At 42.6% G+C, this 23,372-nt stretch overlaps 1 protein-coding gene across 5 annotated transcripts in view; it reads right to left on the bottom strand.

Annotated features, from left to right (window-relative positions):
* Positions 1 to 23,372, bottom strand: part of Mctp (multiple C2 domain and transmembrane region protein) — a 239,592-nt gene that overhangs the window by 30,373 nt on the left and 185,847 nt on the right. For 2 of the 5 annotated variants that reach the window (XM_069302137.1, XM_045749850.2), the window contains exons 2-3: positions 4,285 to 5,517; positions 430 to 581 (exon numbers count right to left, since the gene is read on the bottom strand). In XM_069302137.1, coding sequence (XP_069158238.1) covers positions 430 to 581; positions 4,285 to 5,454 — 1,322 coding nt within the window. In that variant the 5' untranslated portion in view covers positions 5,455 to 5,517. Of the gene's footprint in view, positions 1 to 429; positions 582 to 4,284; positions 5,523 to 23,372 lie in introns of all 5 variants that reach the window. The other 3 variants (XM_045749849.2, XM_069302136.1, XM_069302138.1) reach the window with 2 other exon arrangements.

Here is a 23,372-nt window from a genome sequence, read left to right as displayed (position 1 = left end):
ATCATATCAAGTGTATATATTGTATATATTACCTACAGTATATATATTATCTAGGGTGTGTGTGTGTGTATATATATATATAAACCACGAATATATAGTGTATACCTGGTTTATATTTCTGAAAAAAGTGGGAGATTTTCTGTATGGAAGGAAATAGGCGACTATCGGCTTGCGTGGGGCTACGCCCACGTGCGGCCGCTGATAAAAAAGGGGCCATCAGCACGGGTCAAGACCCCATTTCCGCCAGCAGCTGTCGCCAGCATTCATATCATGCAAATATTGTTAGAATGTAACAACTCTTATGTATAAATAATTAAAAAAATATATATTTATAAGGAAACTGAACTAGGGGGGCTTTTTGTTTTCATTAACTTTATATTGAAAGAGAGAAAATAACAAAATAGAAAGACTACATAATATATTACTAACCGAAACTTAACGTATGGATCAGAAGTGCCATCGGGATCCATTGGTAGGAGATTTTTACCCTCCACGAGCACAATGGTTATGACAGAGCTCCATATCTGACTCTTCAGTCTCCTCTGCTGCTCTGCCAAACGGGACCCGCCACGTTGAAGGTACTGAGGAAACAAAGCCATTTCCTTGACAATAATGGTATGTAAAGTCAACTTCTACACGTTTTATAATGCAATAATAATATAAACTATGCGGTTTCTTTGAATGGTTATTAATATCTTCAGTTCTTTACTGCAACAATTTGAATTTAAATATTATGACTGGTATGAAATGTCTAGCTTTTTACTGTTGATTAATCAAAATGTCTGTTTTATTAGTTTTTACTTTTTGTCAATGTTAAATGTCATTACTTTATTTAAATGTTTGCAAGATGTCGACTTGTGTGAGAGAATGTTTATTTGTAAAAGTGGATTTCCCGGCCGCGTGTTTCCTGTAGCAACCGTCACCACCCCAAGAGGGGAGCCGTATTTAACCGGCAGAGGGGAAGGTGTAATGACAAGTTACAGCCCCGCTCCTGTGCCAAGTAAGTCCACTACGGGCTCACCATAGCCCGTGCTACTTGAAACTTTTTGTTCTTAGTAGCTGAATCTAAAACAACAGGTGTGATGGGTGCCTTCGTGAGGTTTCCAACCCCCATTGCTGAGACGTCTGTCTCAGTTTTTTTTCCTTGTCCTTTGAGAACGGTACAATTACGTGGTTAGTGGTTTAATTAATATTATGTAGCGTATATTCCACTTCATGTGTTTTAAAATAAATGTAATGCACGCACCTTGTTGGTTGGTTTGTCTCCCGCAATTTCAAATTAGAACCAGACAAATCCTCATCTGCTACGTAATATTACACAGATGCATACAGAAGCATACTTGGCATCTGACAGCTTCACAAATTAGTGTTATTCACTTGTGTTCCAGCTCGTATTTGATGTGTGTGTTTGTATATATTATTTTTGGCTCTGTGGTTTCTAATTCTAAATAACGTAAATGAACTGTAAGAATGAAGGAATAAATCACAAAATTGCCCCTTACAAGTATTAAATAATGAAAATTAACATTGACACAAATAAAACAATAAAATAAACAGTTTGGCTAATACAAATAAAAGCTAAACATTACATAGCAGTCATTACAATGAACTTGTTGGAAGTGGCTTCTGAATTAAATATGAACTGCCTTTTGAGATTGCTTAATGTTCCAGTGGATTCATTACGTTTTTCACATCCTGCAACTTTAGAGAAGACAAAAAAACAATAAAAGCAATGCCAATAATAAAGATGCACATAATCGCAAAACTATAGATATTGAAATGCAGGCGATGAGTCACAATAACGTGGCTGAAGTATGTTGACCAGACCACACACTAGAAGTTGAAGGGACGACGACGTTTCGGTCCGTCCTGGTCCATTCTCAAGTCGATTGTGACTTGAATCTATATCGTCAATATAGATATTCAAATTGTTTTATGTGGCTATTTTAAGATATATAAATATATTCTGTACATCCCTGAAAGATCCAGGTGGCTCTTTTTAACTGCATAATTCTTACCTCTTTGTCGTATATTACATATGGGAAAAATGCAGTCGAGGATGATAAAATGGTAGATTTAACTCTTAACACTCATATTCATCTAATGTTTTACAACAGAAAATAACTGAAACTACTAGCCATTACATTTTATTCTAGCCAAATTTCCTGAGAGCATTATGGGAAATTAATACCGTATAGTGAATATCAACCCCATTTTTTGTAAATTCTAGAATGCTATCCTACTTTAACTCGGGCTTAATTAATGTAAAACTGGTATGCTTTAATAATGGAAAGGAAATTTGGCTACTATATATATGAAAACATAAGATTGTGCAAGTAATTACACGCGATATTAGTTAATATCAAATATATGCATACACATATATACATGTGTGTATATCACGAAAATAAGCACGTGATTAAAAATGTGACAATGTCAAACCACGGAGGAAAAATGAAACAGGAATTTCCTTAAGTACTTTCGTATATTAATACGTCTTCAGAAGGAGTCAAGGAGACTCCTTCTGAAGATGTATTAATATACGAAAGTACTTAAGGAAATTCCTGTTTCATTTTTCCTCCGTGGTCTGACATTGTCACATATATACATGTATGTGATATGTACATCACATATATACACACGAAGCGACGGTGCAAGCTACACATGCGAAAGAGCAACAACACTAAAGAACTGCGAGAAGTTGAAAAGGCACACAAACATTTGTAGGAAACAGGTTTAAACATTACAAATATATGTGTACATGCCCACATGCGAGTACACACGAGTACATCGGTAGGAAATGATGTGAACTCTAGGATCACAAAGTGTCAAGAATTCAGGTCAAATCAGCAACAGAAATATGCCGAGTTAAGCTATGTCTGTTGCTATACATGATAATTATTATACACGCTCTCCACATTACAGGATTATAATTTATGTATATTCTATGGGTCATTAAATAATTTTATGACAATTTTGCCTGTTTTTAATTTTAAATGATAAAGAGATAAATGATTTGAAGATACTACCCAACTGAGCAGATGCGTTAGGAATCTATGTATCCAGCAAGTATATGGTTGTTAATAAAGCTATTACAGTGGTCTTATCAGTCCTCTTGACGTGGTTGATAGGTCTTAAGCCCAACATCAAACCAAACCCAATTGAGTCATATGAGCCCTTTGTTAATATTATTAACTATCCATATCTACCCTTATCTATCCATATCTCAACTATGGTATTTGTGCTTGGGGCTCTACTACCCAAAATCACTTACGTCCTCTAATTACTCAACACAAAGCTGCTATTAGGACAATATCCAACTCTGGCCCCAGACATCACTCGGTACCCCTACTCAAATCTCTGAATATGTTAGACATTAAGTCACTGCACATTCTCTCATGTGTATTATACATATATAAAACGCTAAACTATAATGCCAATCCTGATCTCAAAAGCTTCATAGAAGGTTGTAACAGAACCCATGAGCACCACACCAGAAATAAATACAGTTTTGATATTCCTAGAGTACGACTTAATCAAACTAGAAATGCTCTACAAATCAAGGGGCCCAGAATGTGGAATGACCTTCCCAACCATGTTAAAGACGGTACCTCTCTCAACCAGTTTAAGTCAAAAACGAAGCTATACCTAATAAATTCCCTGTAACCTACCTTACCCTTCTATTGTCAACCAATGTCTGTTTTTCTTTAATGAGCGCTGTTTGTCGACTTAATTGTATTTGTGCTGCTTTTTCATCTATGTTTTCATTTCTTGTTTTCATTCTACTCATTATGCTCAATTAGTATTAAGCTTGTCATTTAAGTTTATCATGCCCGAAACGCTTTGCGTAATAGTGGCTTTAGGCATTGTATGTACTAGCTCTACCTATAAGTCAACCAATCTTTGTAAAAATTTATTGTATGTATGTACCTTACCTAAATAAACATTTTATTTTATTATTTATTTATTTTTTTATACGATTTTAGCCAGTGGTCAAGAGTAAAAACTAGAGGCTATTCAACTCGCTTTCTTTCGAGTTATTCAGGTCTAAACTACACAACTTTTTTCACTAATTCCTACAGTAAAACAAAATAAAACTTCGCACTAAACTACAGCTGTGACATGCATGTCCACCTAGCGACATACACAAAGAAAAACTGAACAAAATAAAAGCAGGCAAAGAACATTATTAAACACTTACCTTCACACCGCCTCACCTGCGCCTCTACAGGTACTGCAATACCTGTCTTGGTAACAATTTACAACCATTAACGTCGTGCCTACCTCTGCCACTTTGCTCAGTCTGTCTCCCAGCTTCTTATGTCCCTTACCCTCTACAGGGTTAGGAGTTGCTAGGATACCTTTAGCCTTGAGCTTCGGGCTTGGATGCAGGGTTGTCTCTTCGATTTTGGCGTCGTCAGTCGGAGGCGCCAGCGATGACCGACGTGAGCTGAACAGGTTTCCAAAAAGGTTCCTGTGTTCAACTTCGAGGGAATATTGAGAAATGTTCCTGTGTTCAACTTCGAGGGAATATTGAGAAATGTTCCTGTGTTCAACTTCGAGGGAATATTGAGGCTCGTGTTTTTCCTCCTGGCTGTGCTGCGAGCTACTGTCGTCGTCTGTGCCAGCGTCAGATGGTTCCGAGTAAGTTTTTGACGTGTTGGAAAGCGTCGGCACAATTAATGAGTGCCTGTGGAGCGGGGTTTCCAAGTTCTTTTTTAAGGTTTCCCTCAGCTCCAAGAGCACACAGTTCGGACTCTTCTTGTCCTTCTCATCAAGGAAACCCTCTGGGTTTCTGCTCAAACCAGCATCATTGTCGGTTCTGCTTACTTGACTACAGAGGTCTTCGGCGGATAGCAAACTAATATCATCAGCCCCGCTACATACCATGCCCTCTAAGAAAGCATGGTGTAAGGCCTCAGAAAGAGCAGAGTAGGTCTGAGACTTCCCCAAACCCGGGCTCTGAATTGGTAAAAAGTCCTTTTTGCTGGAGTTATACTTGTCCTCCCTAGATGTTATGACACTATTATTGTTCAATTTACACAACATGGTTAACTCTGTCCCTTCAAGACCATTTTCAACGTTAGGTGACGTAAACACCTGCAACCCATCCTGACACTCAGAGTCACTCGACACTTCAAACTTAATTTCTTCCGATTCAGAGTTAGCATCTTCCTCTCGCTCATCAGTACTAGGAGACGGAGTTCGACTCCTGAAGACTTTCCTAAGTGCTCTAGCGAGAGAGATTCCAACGGCAGGTTTCTTGTTGCGGCTGCGTGGGCTGCCACTCTCGCATTCTGAGTTAGGTGAACACTTTTTCTTGAGGCAGTTGAGTGGTTCAGTAACAGTGACATGAAGAGCGTCAAGGCGAGTCTCGCTAGCACTTAAGTGCAGCAGCGGGGCTCCATGCCCGGGGCTGTCATGGGACGGCTCCTCGGGCCCTCCTTCACTCATCCTGACGCCTCGTCCCGACCCACAACCACATCATGGATACTAACTTAATTCTCTCTCAAAATGCTGAACTACAACGGGACAAGATAAAACAAATTAATTGCGCAAACTAATACAAATTAGCACTAATTTATTTCACTTAAAAATATCGTAAAAATGTTTCAAGAACTCGGGGGGGAAAAGTCTTAGTAAGTCTTGGCTCATTTCACGAAAGTTATCTGATCACCATTACTCTTTAAGATTTGTCTATAAACATGCCACTCACACTTCAGAGATCACCAATCCACTGACATCTGTGGTCACACAACAATGACATCTTTAGACAAGCTACGACTACCCCTGCACTTCCCTGATTAAATGTCAGTCCAGTTTAGCATCAAACACAATACCCCCCACATCGCCCTTGTCAATAATTTAAGCTTTGATAGATTGTTGCCTCAACTGGCGGCTAGGATACCGAGCAATCCATATCCCCATATACTGAGCCTCCCACATCCCGATATGTTGAGTACCGCATATCCCTACACACTAATCAACTCATATCTCCATATATTGGCAACATATATCCTCATATATTGAGCTCACCATATTCTCACACAACGAGCATTCAATATCCCGCTATATTCAGCACCCCCATATATCGACATATAGAGCAAGCCATAGTCCCATATACCGAGCATCTCGTATCCCAATGTTCATCATGTAAGCTGTAGCGTAAAACAGGCTTCAGAAGGCACGAACAGTCTACATCAAGTCCCAGTGTCGTGGTGTTTTACATTGTAAAAAGTTTCATGTATAAACTCCATTTTCTTTCCCCTGTCGCCAGATAATGCTTATAAAACAAATACAATCGTTATAAACTGAAACGTCAACAAAAAAATACAATTAATATACAGAATTATATAGAATTAATACTACATACAAAGAGCTATATACAATTAATACAGTTGATTTTACAAATTTCACTCGTGATGAGTTTTGTCTATAAAGGTCCAAGTGGATTATATATATATATATATATATATATATATATATATATATATATATATATATATATATATATATATATATATATATATATATATATAATTATATATATATATATATAATTATATATATATATATATATATATATATATATATATATATATATATATATATATGTCGTACCTAGTAGCCAGAACGCACTTGTCAGCCTACTATGCAAGGCCCGATTTGCCTAATAAGCCAAGTTTTCATGAATTAATAGTTTTTCGACTACCTAACCTACCTAACCTAACCTAACCTATCTTTTTTGGCAACCTAACCTAACCTATAAAGATAGGTTAGGTTAGGTTAGGTAGGGTTGGTTAGGTTCGGTCATATATCTATGTTAATTTTAACTCCATTAAAAAAAAGTTGACCTCATACATAATGAAATGGGTAGCTTTATCATTTCATAAGAAAAAAATTAGAGAAAATATATTAATTCAGGAAAACTTGGCTTATTAGGCAAATCGAGCCTTGCATAGTAGGCTGAGAAGTGCGTTCTGGCTACTAGGTACGACATATATATATATACCGACTTGGACTGGTCGGTACAGCTACAGCCTAGCTTCTTGTAGGTCGGTGTGCCATATAATCACACTGATTTAGAGCTTCTTGATAATATGAAACATCACGTTAATAAGGTGGCCTCGGCTGCAGTAGGTGAAGCTTTTTGCGAGACCTGAGTGGCCTATTAATTATGTAAACTAGGGCAAGAGTTTACAGGGTACTGATCCTCATGATTATCCCTGACTCACGTCCCATTGAAGGCGGGAGTCTGGAGCTATATTTACACCTGGACGAGATGCCAGCGTAAATATGCAAATAAACCGTAAAAAATCGCTCTGCTTCGCACGAATTACTCAGAATGGATCAGAGAAAATAAATATATATACTTTTCATGCTTTAAAGCATGAAAGGGATTAATGGAAATAATCGCAAGAGGTGCGTAGGCAAGCCTATACGCACCTCGCGGAGTTTCCCGCCTGAATGAAGCTGTTCTTTGTCAAAACTCCCACACACATCATCTGCCAGAGTCCTTATGCCCATAACAATGGACATAAAATGAACATATGTAACGTTTAAGTTGTTTTCTCTGGCAACTTAAGACGTCTAAGGGTGCTACAGGTGTTAAAAGTGACTGTAAAGCTCAGTAGTGTCAAATGGTATTACTTTGGCGAGTCTCCATGCCCTGGCAGTCTTGGCACCGGGCCCAGGCACTAACTGACAAGTCATGACACCGTAAATCTAGCATAGTATTTGTCTTCAGTTTACTCTAGTTACGGAGCAAACAGTCTGGGATTAACGCGAGGCAAATATTTATATGTAATAAAGCCTCTTATGACCTCAACTAATTTTAAATTTTGTTCATACCTTGAAGTTATTTATATAAAACTGTATATTAAAACAATTTTTTTTACCAATAATTCTTATCAGGTAATATAATGTGGACAATTATCCTCCTTAAATGATTGTATTTATAGCAACTATTTGGTCGAACATTCAAAAAGTGATTGTTCCAGCCAGCAATGTTCACGTTTTGAACTATTAAGACCACGAAACAAGTTAATATTTTTAGGCCAAGTGCACGTAACTGTTTTATATTAGGCCTAAACGCACAATAGACCTAGGATTGCTTGGGCAGGTTAGGTTCTGTAAACATACTTTTCCAATTTATTAAAAATAACATTTGAGCAAATTCAACAATACAGAAATGTGAACTTTTGTGTATCCAACAGCCTATTTTTGTACGTTTGAGTCAAATATTTGCTGTAAGTACTGTTCCATCCATATTGGAGAATAGGCCGAAAGCGGAATATTGCTCAAGAAATATTTTCATAATAGATTAAAGGCGCTAGGTTTATTTTCCCGACTCCCTCTCCATAAACTTCTGTAATACATCCCTTTTGCTGAACGAACATTTCATTCAGGCTGGGTTCAGTGAAAATTCTTCCAAAGACCAGTTTTGGCATAAAATATATAAATGTTGCTGAAATACAAATATTCTAAATGAGTCAACCAACTCATTTAGCGTTCATTATTTTTTTTAAATGAGCGTTTCTGACGTCACGAAACCGTTGTGCGAAAGTGTCTTATAGGTTCATGGGTCCTCTGGTACCTACCAGAGGGGGACCATGAATAGAAAAATGGGACATTATGTCAATTTCGCGAGCCGCTATAATTTTCTAGCCCGAGTTTTGACCTTCGGTAAAGTATACGTCAATATACGACGTCACTAGCCTCACGAATCCATGGTCACCGCTGGTTTTGCTTGTCCGTCACTACCCTATTTCTTTCCCATGAGGTAAAGTCCAATTCGCTGCTTCTATCACTTCTCACGGTGTCAGATATCAACAACCTCGGCTTTTGAGTCTTATATATATTGTCCCTCTATAAGTGAATTCCGAAGCCCTTGAAAAAATGAAATATCAGAAGAAAAGGGCATGTCTGTTGTCCTACTCGCTATTTGCCACAAATGCAAAGATATACGCAAACATGTTTCCCTCCAAACTCTATGACAAGGAAAAGGGGAGAGAAAGGCAGAGAGAATAGTTATTCTGAAACGGAACAAAGTCATACGAATCGTCGTGGACGCTTTTGACACGCTCATCACTGCCAGGCGCGCGGCGTGGCGCCATGACAGTTTTACTCCTGATAGCAACTTGCGTTCGCTCGCTTTCCCCGATTCCGATATTGGTAGATGAAGATATGCCATGAGTCTTCTGTTAACTTTCTATAAAAGAGAGAGAGCGTGTGTGTGTGTGCGTATGTTTTTACTATTTGTGCCTGCAGCATCGAGCTGTTAGCTCCTGGACCCCGCCTAACTCAACAATCTAGGTTTCTGTATCATATCTACTGCATATATTTTTATCTTTCTCACATACACACACACACACACATCGTCAGGATGCAGTCCGTAGCAGCTAACTCCCAGGTACCCATTTGTTGCTACGTATACAGAGACACCAGGTGAAAGAAACTGCCCATTTGTTTCTACTTCGGCCGAGAATTGAAATCGGGCCCTTTGAACTTCGACTCCCAAGCGCTGACTACTCGTCCACGAGGACCTGTATGTTTTTTTCTAGTCCCTTTGCATTTTTATATCTTGAAGAAGAAATTTGCCTTGTATACCGTTCTTGTAGAAACATTTATTTGTGACCCAACCTGCAGCTGTCCATGTGTGGAGAGAAGACATCTGCAGAACGCAAAAAAGACATGCAAATGAACTGCCAATCACAGCAAGGGCGCCGCAAGTCGGAACTCATTCACCAATCATACCCCAGTATTCCCACGACTTTACTCGTGCAACTCATTCACCAACTGAAACACTTTTCTTTACGTACACCAACACAATTATACTATCCGTAATTTATTGACGAACCATAAGCCATCTTCAGTGCTACCTTCACGCCGTACAAATTGATATAACCTCACCTATCATTCCCTTGAATACCCCTACCTTCTTTCCGAAACATTTGCTGGGTATTTTGTGTGAAAAAGGGAATACTGTGTCCCATGACTAGTCAACGTGTTGCCTAACCTCGAACTGTTGCATAGCTGAAGTGGAGAAAATCCGATTGGCAATGTTTTCCAATATCAGTAGAGAGGGGGAAACCTAAGAAGCTTGACTTGTTATTCGTGGTGCTATTTCATTATATTTGTATATATTCTGGCATGAATGGGTCTCGACACAAGCCGAGATCGTCATTTGTGTCCAACCTGCTGTTGCTCACCGAGGACATGAGTAGGGGGCTGTGGTTCCTGGTGGCTAGGCTTACCGCACGCGTTTAAAGGAGAACATGCACTTCGCTATCAATGGAAGCCTCGCCACCTACTTCCCTCAAGTCTTGGTGTTCTGATCTTCCGCGGGTAGTGTCTGTCTGTCTGTCTGTTCAAGTACGTTTATTGAGACAGTCTAAAGGCTATTTCTACCCTCCTTGTCTGTCTCTACACCAGTTTGAAATAGGCTTAATGATTCTCTATATTGATTTTAAGACTCTTCTCTGACTATTTTCTCATTCTCTCTTTGTCAAGCTTTGTTTACAGGTTGGTACAAAGGTACCACTTGAAGGAACTTTGTTTATAAATTGCGAAGGGTAGACTGTATTGCCCTTATATTATAGAGACGCAATCTTAGTGAATCTGCCATTTTTAGATGGCACTGTATAATGCATTCGCTCTCACAGTTCCACGTAATATGAGTTAACAACAAAAAATTAAATTTCCGTGCTAATAATTGTAATAGTAGTACAATGTTATTTGTTTACAAAGTATATTTTCATAATAATATAAAATTATAGATGTAACAAAATATACACCCGAGTGCATAACATACGTGTTATGTATGTTATGCACTTATATATTAAATATACTAGGGGTGGTACCCGGCTGAACCGGGTCTATCTCCCCTCTCTCATAATCGCCCCTTCTTTCATCTCTTTTCCTATCCCCTCCTTCCCTCTATCCCCCTCCTTCACCCTATCCCTCATCTCTTTCTTTCAGAAAATATAATACTGAATGCTCTTTCGTTAATAGTGAAGTAACCTAGGGACTCACTAGGCAACTTTCACCGATTAGGTTGGAGGGGGGGGGGGTCACTATTAGGCTCGAACCCTTCATAATAGGACCAATAGCATCGCCGTCGACTAACCTATGTCCGTCCGGTACCCAAGACCATTCCACCTGCAAAGTTGGGTGAGGCTAGACCCAAACGACTGGCCTCCAACCTTGAACAGATACACACTAAGTTTCAAATCCACGGAAAAAAACTTTAGAAATAATAAGGGAGGGGAACCTTTGACAAGCCGCCGACCTCCTGTCTCTGTCGAGACTACGATAAAAATGGTGGCCACTCAAGTAAATATCTACTACCATGAGAACATGGTTGTAGCTATGGTAACGCATGAACTACGACAGTAAGGGTGACATTTTGTTGACCAAACCACACACTAGAAATTGAAGAGTCGACAACGTTTCGGTTCGTCCACAATCAAGTCCATTGTGATAAGACGATGGAGGCAAAAGAGAGACGTGAGAGAGAGAGGTAACATTTCGTCTGAAGGCGCGACAAACGTGACAGAAATATGTCGGTAAGATGTCTGGGAGAAAAGGTTGACATCTCCTTCAGCTTGAATGTTTAAGAGGCCCAATTTTCTCTCACCACAGGCTTCGGAGCAAAAATTCTGGGCAGGGCTAGCAACTTTGTCAACGCTGCAATTTTATCATGAAATATTTTACTATGCTTTAGCGGTTTATGCCTTTGATGTACGTATGCACGGAAGAGAATAATATAAATAATAAACAATAATAATAATAATATTAATAATACAAAGAAAATAAAAATGCACGACTCGGGTGACTGTTTATCTAAACATTTGATAAAATAACGCAAAATAAATCTTTAAGTATTCGTACCATAAGCACCCATGAGCGTATATGAATTATTTCAACACATATCATCCTAGTTAACTAGTATATAAATAGTTTAATAGTCAACACATCCAGACCGAAAGTAATGAATTTGAAAACAAAATAAAAAATGGCGGTGGTTGGCTGTTCGTATGTTACCGGTGAACTTAAACGCCTAAGATTGCTTCATGATTAAGACTAAGACGTTGGCTTCAGTAAGATTGGATGTTATGACGTATGTTGGCTTCTGTAGTTGTTTCAGATTTAGCTACTCAGAACGAAGTGTCCATGTAGCACGGGCTATGGTGAGCCCATAAGGGCTTCTGTAAGAGTATGTCCGATGTATTTACCACCTACTACGCTATTAAATCTCAATAGCAATCTTATTTGGTTTATAACTTCAGCTAATGGGTCCGTTTGGTATTTCTCCAAAATGCTGACATTCCAATTTTTGTCTAGAATCTATAAGCCTATTTCCCATGCACATGGGTTTCCAAGCCTGATGCGGTGCAAATGACACTTTTTTTCTATTCTTTTGTTCTTTTTCAGCAAAATAAATGGTTTAGCAGTAAGGTTAGTTTACAATCACCTCCCCCATTACCCTTTACTCTGTTTTACGTGCCTCCTCTACGTCATCACTAATTACACACTAACAGCACGAGGCGCAGTTCTGTAGTAATGTATAGCCTAATATGCGGCAATATTGAATGTTGGTTTGCCTAGGTTACATTTGCTAACCAGAATGTCCCTACTAATTGTGTGTGTGTATTCACCTAGTTGTGCTTGTGGGGGTTGAGCTCTGGCTCTTTCGGCCCGTCTCTCAGCTGTAAACGTTTTTTTTTTTTCCATGAAACTCAAAAACTCTGCCCATTTGTTTCCGCCATCGCAGGGACTCGATCCCCGGTCTACGAATCCCAGGTGCTGTCCACTCAGCCACCAGGTGCCCTGTGAGTGTGAGTGTGTGTGTGTGTGTGTGTGTGTGTGTGTGTGTGTGTGTGTGTGTGTGTGTGTGTGTGTGTGTGTGTGTGTGTGTGTGAGTGTGTAAAAAATAAAATAAGCTCAATTTCGTTTTCAATAGTGATGTTCCAAAGGGAAAAGGATACTAATGAAGATCTTATTTCACTCTCATTTAAAATATTTCTGAGATTATTAAATCATTTTGGTCTGTTTATTGTTCCCCCTCAGGAGACGACTTTGAAGGCAGGCATACAAACACCCCCTACATATAAAGTATACATATTTTCCTACATATAAACGTAAAATATTTATGTAAACATAAATATTGCTTTCATAACACCTCCGGAGGCAGGCAGGTCAATACAGATGTTTGAGACTGCTTTTCAACCAACATTCTTATTTATCACCTTGTTTTCTTCCTTAATTTATCTCAAGAGCTGTGAGCAATCCTCAACACCTGTGTGTTGAGGATTCGTCAACACACAGGTGTGACCCGCGTCTCGCTTCCTGACCAAGTCACTCCCTGACCCGAGCCTGCCTGCTATATGTGTCAAGACCTAGCTCACCTCGTCTGACCTCTCTCTGCCTCCTACGGGCATAAAACCCCTTCCTCCCCAACATGACCCGACATTAGCTTAAAGCGATACACGCCTCGTTAGATATTCCAGGTAAGCAACCCGTCATTAGATCCAGTCCATTCTATCCAGCGGTTGACCCCGAAGACGCTTTCATTAATTTTAACATTCTGTTCATTCAAAACAAAAACAATTTCAAATATAAATTAATATTATTATATATTAGCATATCGTGCATATTTAGGCCCTGGTTAGGTTAGGTTTGGTTAGGTGTTTAGGCTCTGTTGGCGATTATTTGTATTTGTAGTACGTGCGTGAAGCATACGTCAGCATAAGCGTAATATATTGAGCATAGCAATCATTCTCAGAAATTTAACATCAACAATTATTCAGAAACAAAACGCTGAGGCTTTTATTCTTGAGCAATTGGTAACGCGCGCTATCTTGCAGCGTTACCAACACCAGTCCCGGCTTGGAGGCAGGACAACTCTTGAAACCTGCCACATGTAAGGCACAGGTATGTACATCTTGCGTGGCTTGTGCCTACCATTGCTAAACACATGTATATAAAGATAAAAGGGATGGCGGCCTGCCAATATACATAATACTGTGATAATGATAAGAATAAGATTAACAGAGTAAAACAGCATTAAATGAAACAAATGCCAATTAGAAATTAAATTAAAATTACCTATAATGAAAACATGGTCAGTAAGAAATATGAAACTCACCTGACTAAAACAATTGCATGCAACATGTATTTTCTCTGTTTTACCGTGTAAAACAGACTTTTCTGTTTTAAGAAAACAGAAAACCTATTTTTTTGAACAAGTTTTATAACAGAACCTTTTTTTAAGTTTCCCGTGCGAATGATGCCAAAAGAACGTGACCGTCAGACCTTACACATTTATTCTGCACTGGAAATAAAGAGCTAAAGTTCACACATTCGTTTTGTTAGCGGGAAGACTGTTGTTCGCTTTTTAATCTGTGAAATTTAGAAATCGTAAACTTAACGATGGTAATAAGATACGCCCAAGATCCAGTTGCTACGAGTCTAAAGTCTTTTTTTATTTGTCAACTTTAAAACCGTTTTGAAACTTTCTCCATTTTGAAACTTCCTCCATTTGCCGCCATTACTTTACCCGTATCATTGTTTCCGATTAAAAGTTTTGGCAAAAGGAATTTATTTTTGAATTTACGATTATTTTCCTCCAACACACACACAATCCTCGTAATAAATACGTCGATGGTAATTTTTCTGTTTTTAAACTGCCAGGATGTTGTTTCTTGGTTCCTGAAGCGAGAGAACCCGGGTTCGAACCCCAAAATAGATGATAGAGGGAAAGAAATATCAGGTAATGAATTGTAGCCCCTTTTCCTTTATGAAATTTTCCTTTTGATGTATTATAATACACAAACGTTTCGCCCAAAGTTCATTTTATAATTATTAAATGGGCAAATATCGTTAGATTAGGCTAGGCTGAATTAGATTAGGCTTATTTAGCCTATGTTAGGATGGACTAGGTTTGTTTGGGTTAGGATGGAATAGATTAGGATGGATTAGTTTCAGTTACATTGGTTTGAAATTTCATCCACAATTCATAGGAAATGTAGATGTTTATCTCTCAGAATGTTTGGTAATATGTTTATTGTTTGTGATGTGTGTCTATGTATGTATTAACACGATGTACTGAACGGGGTGAGAATAGCTTGAGCTACCTCATCCCTTTGTGTGTATTTGACCTCAATAAACTTATTTCAATTTCAATTTCCACAATTCACGTGACCCGTGACCAACCCGCTGTTGAAGCCTAACCGGGTCCCACACATTTACAGGTAAGTGGACAACCTGTGCAGTCTATAGACTAATAAACAAAGGATGAAGTATAGCAGAAGCGTAACAAGTAGAGCGGTCGTAAAGATTTGCATTTTGTTCAGTAAATGAGGTTCAGTAAATAAATGGTTCAGTAAATCACATTTGTTTTTGACGATAACAGGAACAGTTGAATCCTGTTTTCCGTTAGCAAAGAAAGCAGCATTTGTCACCGTGCCTAAGACCCACCTCACACCTGTTCAACACCTGTAGAGTGCTGTTTGAGTACGTTTTGAAGCTCCACCCACCCCAATGCCTAACAGCTGTGCGATAAGGTTCCAAGTATATAACCTTGAAGCTCAATGCCAGACCTTTACGGGCTATTCATGCCCGTGCCACCTCTTGGGTGACTTTATCAATCAAGCGCCACACCTGTCCATCAGTTGTTATACCTGTAAGGCTACCATTACCCCCTATAATTGACTGATAATAGATTAAGATTAAGCCAACCAGGAGGTTGCATGCACGGGCATGAATAGCCCGTAATACCCCTGTAAGGTCGGCTATTATTCCTAAATGATGACGCAAATCAACGGAGCAACAGCTTAAACTGGGGAAGGAAATAATCGGGGATTAATTGGTGCATATGTGACACGTGGCAGGCTAGTCCATATGTGAATGTCAGATGTGGGGAGTCAGGTGTGTTAGATGTGTGTCTTGAGTGTCGTTACATGTGAACCTTCACACACATGCATGGGGTCACAAGGTGTAAGTAGCTGTTAATTGTTGTTCTGGTATGAAGTCACATGTGTGTAATGAACAGCGCCTCCACACAGGTGTGTAATCTGAAGCAGATACAGATGTACAAACTGAAGTTTACAGCTGCAGGTATGCGAGCCCAGATATGCAATTACAGGTGAATGTGGTCGTAAGTCTTTTAGGTGTGGACAGCTGCTCGTGACTCAGGTGTGTAACTCCAGGTGTGTACTGACAGTATTGTAGCCTTACAGGCGTGTGCTCTCGCGTCATACTAAAACCATTAGGTTAATTACTCCACAACTACACACACACCCTTGTGTGTGTGTGTGTGTGTGTGTGTGTGTGTGTGTGTGTGTGTGTGTGTGTGTGTGTGTGTGTATGTGTGTGTGTGTGTGTGTGTGTGTGTGTGTGTGTGTGTGTGTGTGTGTGTGTGTGTGTGTGTGTACTCACCTATTTGTGCTTGCGGGGGTTGAGGTCTGGCTCTTTGGTCCCGCCTCTCAACCGTCAATCAACTGGTATACAGATTTCTGAGCCTATTGGGCTCTATCATATCTACACTAGAAACTGTGTATGGAGTCAGCCGCCACCACATCACTGCCTAATGCATTCTATTTACTAACTACTCTGACACTTAAAAAGTTCTTTCTAATGTCTCTGTGGCTCATTTGGGTACTCAGCTTCCACCTGTGTCCCCTTGTGCGTGTACCACCCGTGTTAAATGATCCATCCTTGTCTATCCTGTCAATTCCCCTGAAAATTTTGTATGTGGTGATCATGTCTTCCAGCGACGTGAAGTACATTTCACGCAGCCTTTCCTCGTAACTCAAGCCTCTTAGTTCTAGGACTAGTCTAGTGGCATACCTCTGAACTTTTTCCAGTTTCGTCTTGGGCTTGACAAGATTCGGGCTCCATGCTGGGGCCGCATACTTCAGGATTGGTCTTACATACGTGGTATACAAGGTTCTGAAAGATTCCTTACACAGGTTTCTGAAGGCCCTAGCCTCGCATACGCCGCCGATATTATTCTTTTGACGTGGGCTTCAGGAGACAGGTTTGGTGTGATATCAACTCCTAGATCTTTCTCTCTGTGCGTTTCGTGAAGGACTTCATCTCCCAATTGGTATCCAGTGACTGGCCTCCTAGTTCCTCCTCCTAGTTTCATTACCTTACATTTACTTGGGTTGAACTTTAGTAGCCATTTGTTGGACCATTCTTTGAGCTTGTCTAAGTCATCTTGTAGCCTCATACTGTCTTCCTCTGTTTTAATCCTCCTCATAATTTTTGCATCATCAGCAAACATTGAGAGGAACGAGTCTATTTCCCCCTGGGAGATCATTTACATATATCAGGAATTACGCTCTATCAGCAATTAGGATCACTTAAAAGAAGAAAAAAGGTGTGGGGGTCTCCCCCCAGGAAGAGGTGTGGGGGTCCCCCCCAGCAAGAGGTGTGGGGGGTCCCCCCAGCAATAGGTATGAGGGTCCCCCCCCCCCAGGAAGAGGTGTGAGGTCCCCCCCCCCAGCAAGAGGTGTGAGGGTCCCCGCAAGATGTGTGAGGGTCCCCCCCAGCAAGAGGTGTGAGGGTCCCCCCCAGCAAGAGGTGTGAGGTCCCCCCCCCTCCAGCAAGAGGTGTGAGGGTCCCCCCCCAGCAAGAGGTGTGAGGGTCCCCCCCAGCAAGAGGTGTGAGGTCCCCCCCCAGCAAGAGGTGTGAGGGTCCCCCCAGAAGGAGGTGTGAGGGTCCCCCCAGCAAGAGGTATGAGGGTCCCCCCCCAGCAAGAGGTATGAGGGGTCCCCCCCAGCAAGAGGTGTGAGGTCCCCCCCCCCTCCAGCAAGAGGTGTGAGGGTCCCCCCCCCAGCAAGAGGTATGAGGGTCCCCCCAGCAAGAGGTATGAGGGGTCCCCCCCCCCAGCAAGAGGTATGAGGGTCCCCCCCCCCAGCAAGAGGTATGAGGGGTCCCCCCCAGCAAGAGGTGTGAGGTCCCCCCCCAGCAAGAGGTGAGAGGGGTCCCCCCCCCAGGAAGAGGTGTGAGGGTCCCCCCAGCAAGAGGTATGAGGGGACCCCCCCCAGCAAGAGGTGTGAGGGTCCCCTCAGCAAAGGTGGGGGAGAGGAGAGAAGGTCACTCCACATGACCTTGGATTGCAAGTCGCTCGATACTGTGGAGGGGAAAGGCACATGCACACCCCTCCCTGACCACACCCTTACCCGACCACACCCCTCCCTGACCACACCCCTCCCTGACCACACCCTTACCCGACCACACCCCTCCCTGACCACACCCTTACCCGACCACACCCTTACCCGACCACACCCTTACCCGACCACACCCCTCCCTGACCACACCCTTACCCGACCACACCCCTCCCTGACCACACCCCTCCCTGACCACACCCTTACCCGACCACACCCTTACCCGACCACACCCCTCCCTGACCACACCCCTCCCTGACCACACCCTTACCCGACCACACCCCTCCCTGACCACACCCTTACCCGACCACACCCTTACCCGACCACACCCCTCCCTGACCACACCCTTACCCGACCACACCCCTCCCTGACCACACCCCTACCCGACCACACCCCTACCCGACCACACCCTTACCCGACCACACCCCTACCCGACCACACCCTTACCCGACCACACCCTTACCCAACCACACCCTTACCTGACCACACCCCTACCCGACCACACCCTTACCCGACCACACCCTTGCCCGACCACACCCCTCCCTGACCACACCCTTACCCGACCACACCCTTACCCGACCACATCCCTCCCTGACCACACCCCTACCCGACCACACGGGACCAAAGAGCCAAAGCTCAACCCCGCAAGCACAATTAGGTGAGTACACCCTTACCCGACCACACCCGTACCCGACCACACCCTTACCCCGACCACACCCCTCCCTGACCACACCCTTACCCGACCACACCCTTACCCGACCACACCCCTACCCGACCACACCCTTACCCGACCACACCCTTACCCGACCACACCCCTCCCTGACCACACCCTTACCCGACCACACCCTTACCCGACCACACCCCTCCCTGACCACACCCTTACCCGACCACACCCTTACCCGACCACACCCCTCCCTGACCACACCCTTACCCGACCACACCCCTCCCTGACCACACCCTTACCCGACCACACCCTTACCCGACCACACCCCTCCCTGACCACACCCTTACCCGACCACACCCCTCCCTGACCACACGCTTTCCCTAAAACCTTTCTCACCTGTGGACCCCTACAACCACGTTCTCACCTGTGGACCCCATGACCCCTTTGAAACCCTATAAGGACCCTTTTGGGGTCTTTGGGACCACATGATTGAGCAGTCTGTCCTCTCGAGCGTCCACACCACCATAAAAAAAATATATGTACTAAATTGCCCGAGCCTAACCTCGCCGAGAAACCACGTATAGAAAACGGGACATCACGTCAATTTTGCGAGCCAATGCGATTCCACCAGTTTTTGGTCTTGAGATATATACGTCAAAATACAATGTACTATTTAAGCAATACATACACTGGTTCGTACACAGCAATTTAGTGAATAAATACACAGTTCACAGTTTAGTGTGAATAAAGTAAAACACAAACATTGGTGTAGTACACAGTACACAGTACACAGTACACAGTACACAAACGGGCAGACGCTTACGTATGGTTATGTGTTCTTTATATGTTCATAGTCACATAAAAAACACACATCTGCATATTGATAAGATATATGTTAAAAAAAAATAGCACACTGCAGAACACAGACACACGCATACATTATACACACACACACACGCTACGCACCCAACCATACACACACACACACGCTACGCACCCAACCATACACACACACACACGCATACATTATACACACACACACGCTACGCACCCAACCATACACACACACACACACGCTACGCACCCAACCATACACACACACACACGCATACATTATACACACACACACGCTACGCACCCAACCATACACAACATACACACACACACACACACACACACACACACACACACACACACACACACACACACACACACACACACACACGAGTTAGGGGGGACACGATCACCACATTCAAGATTCTCAAGGGAATTGACAGGGTAGATAAAGACAGGCTATTTAACACAAGGGGCACACGCACAAGGGGACACAGGTGGAAACTGAGTGCCCAAATGAGCCACAGAGATACTAGAAAGAACTTTTTCAGTGTCAGAGTAGTTAGTAAATGGAATGCATTAGGCAGTGATGTGGTGGAGGCTGACTCCATACACAGTTTCAAGTGTAGATATGATAGAGCCCAGTAGGCTCAGGAACCTGTACACCAGTTGATTAACAGTTGAGAGGCGGGACCAAAGAGCCAGAGCTCAACCCCCGCAATCATGTGCCCTGACATACCTCCCTACACAAGGCCTTCCCAATACCACCCCCTCATGTGGTAGTTCAACCCCCCCCCCCCCCACACTGCTTCACCCTCCCCCCCACACTGCTTCACCCTACCCCCCCCCCCCCCCCACACACACACACGATGATTTGCTCCCTATAACATTCTCCACAACACCACAAACTCCGCTATCCAACATTCACCCCCACCCCCACCTTGTCCGATTCCCAATTGGAACATGTTCGCACAACACGCGGGTAGCTAACATGATATATGAATGTTCGAACACAACTATGGCTCCGGCTTCATCGTGTTCGAATACAAATATGGCGCTCTAGTTTCGCCTGCATCTCCCCCAGCGATGCTCTAAGCGTGCAGAATTTGTATATATCTATCTATCTATCTATCTATCTATCTATCTATCGAGAGAGAGAGAGAGAGAGAGAGAGAGAGAGAGAGAGAGAGAGAGAGAGAGAGAGAGAGAGAGAGAGAGAGAGAGAGAGAGAGAGAGAACGCGCGCGCGCCTACATCACAGGTGTGGGTGTCAGATGAATACCAGCTGACTGACTGCCAGATATGACGTCACGGGTCAAAGGTCACCATGCCTAAAGTTGACAAGCTGAAAGAACCGAGTCATGCAGGTTATCACGGTCGTTACAGGTCACTCCACAGGTCATCACAACTCGTTATCACCCAGCGACCCTAAGCGCCAAAGATAACCCACCGATGTCACTCCTGTTTAAGACACGTGATAACGTTTTAGAAGGTCAACGAGGGTCAACTACCCGGCCAACCACAGAACACAGGTCGCCAAGGAGGTAAGAGATCAGGGCCAAAATAAGCCTAGGTTAACGAGAGGGTAAAATATGGGGGCCCAGGTAACCCCCCCCAAGATAACAAGATATACTAACCCACAAGATAACAAGATATCATAACACAGTGTGTTTATAAGACCTGTGTAACACAACCTCAACCGGTTCTGCCTAGTCAACTCATCTCAATCTTCGACACCTGTGTTAGCGATGTAACCAACATATATCCATCCACCCACCAATTCATAAATTCATCCAGCCATCCATTCATCAACTCATCCATCCATCGACTACAATCGTACGCACTTGATATAAATTTCTGTGTAACGTATACAAATATTTACGTACAAATATCTTAACAATACATGGAATGAAAATACATGAATGAAAAGGACAAGAAAGACACTGGTGTATAACCGCTCTCCCCCTCCATACATACACATAGTATACATGAATGTATTTATATGTGTGTATATCTGACCAGAGGGGACGAGTGGAGTGCCTCAAGGGTGCGTCAGAACAACACTGCCAAGAGGAAACTGGCTGGTTCCTGTTCACCTCATGATGAACACTGTGAGAGAACACGCAGAACAGAGATTGTGATGATGCTTGGTGAACTTGGGCAAGAGGTATAGTTAGATAAATGGAACGCGGAGAAAATGTAGGTCGTGGAAGCCACCTCCACCAGCAACTTAATACGTGCACATAAGATGCAGATGTCCAACACCAGGTGATTAAAGAAAACAGGTGTAAAGAGCAGGGACAGGTAAGCACACACACACACACACACACCCACACACACACACACACACACACACCTGGGACCTGGAACTTTAAGAACAAGAGGTCATAGATTTAAACTAACTAAACACAGATGCCGAAGAAATATAAGAAAATTCCCTTTCGCAAACAGAGTGGTAGACGGTTGGAACAAGTTAGGTGAGAAGGTGGTGGAGGCCAAGACCGTCAGAAGTTTCAAAGCGTTATATGACAAAGAGTGCTGGGAAGACGGGACACCACGAGCGTAGCTCTCATCCTGTAACTACACTTAGGTAATTACACACACATATTACCAGCTGACAAGAGCTGTGGGAGTCGTCAGCTGTTCCCCATTAACCCCTTCCTACCCCATTACCCCCCCCCCCTCCCCTTAACCCATTCCCACCCATTTACCCCCTCCCCTGAACCCACTTCTACCCCCCTATACGCAATGGTGAAACACAGGTGAAGAACCTCTCACACACTCACAGCTCCCTGACAAGAGGGAGCCAGCTTAGCTTAGCTGCCAACACCCACACATCGTGTCAGCAAGGCGGACAGCCCGCCCGCCTGCTGTCATACCTCTCACTCTATTTCCCACTTCTATACTTCCCTTCACATATGCCTCTCCTTCCTCTTTACTCCCACCCCCCCCCAAAAAAAAAATAAAAAAATAAACGCACTAACTGCTCTTTCTCTCAAATTGCTCAGTTTATTACAAAGTCAACAGTTTTATGTCTTTGTTTAAGATTTAATGTTCACCTTGAAACTTACAAATCATTGTGAATTAATTCTCTTTGTCGGGGACAGGAAGCCTGTACTTGTCACGGCTCCCCCTGGGGGGCTATGCTAACTGCTCACCTCCCCACAACAGTTGCCTAACTCCCAGGGTACCAATTTACCGCCAGGTGAATAGAGATATGAGGTGAAAAGAAACGTGCCCCAATCGCTTCTGTCCTGCCGGGGATTGACCCGGTTTCTTCGGTTGTAAGCTTAGGCCGTAGACCACTATGCCACAGGATCAGTATGTAACCTTGTACCACACCTTGTGAAAGGTGTGTGATATATATATATAATCACTAAGAACTCTTAGACCCGGCCAGGATTCGAACCCATGCCGTCTAGGATCACCCCTAAACGTACACAGTACCGTGACCACCGCACCAATGATCATTCGTCTAGATCGTCTAGACGAATGATCATTGGTGCGGTGGTCACTGTACTGTGTACGTTTAGGGGTGATCCTAGACGGCATGGGTTCGAATCCTGGCCGGGTCAATGAGTTCTTAGTGATCTATGGCTTGCGCGTTCATACAGCTTTCTCACATATACATATACATATATATACATATACATATATATATATATATATATATATATATATATATATATATATATATAT

The sequence above is a fragment of the Procambarus clarkii genome, chromosome 47 (genome assembly GCF_040958095.1).
Source record: "Procambarus clarkii isolate CNS0578487 chromosome 47, FALCON_Pclarkii_2.0, whole genome shotgun sequence".
Lineage (NCBI taxonomy): Eukaryota > Metazoa > Arthropoda > Malacostraca > Decapoda > Cambaridae > Procambarus > Procambarus clarkii.
This window is presented reverse-complemented; position numbering and strand designations above follow the sequence as displayed.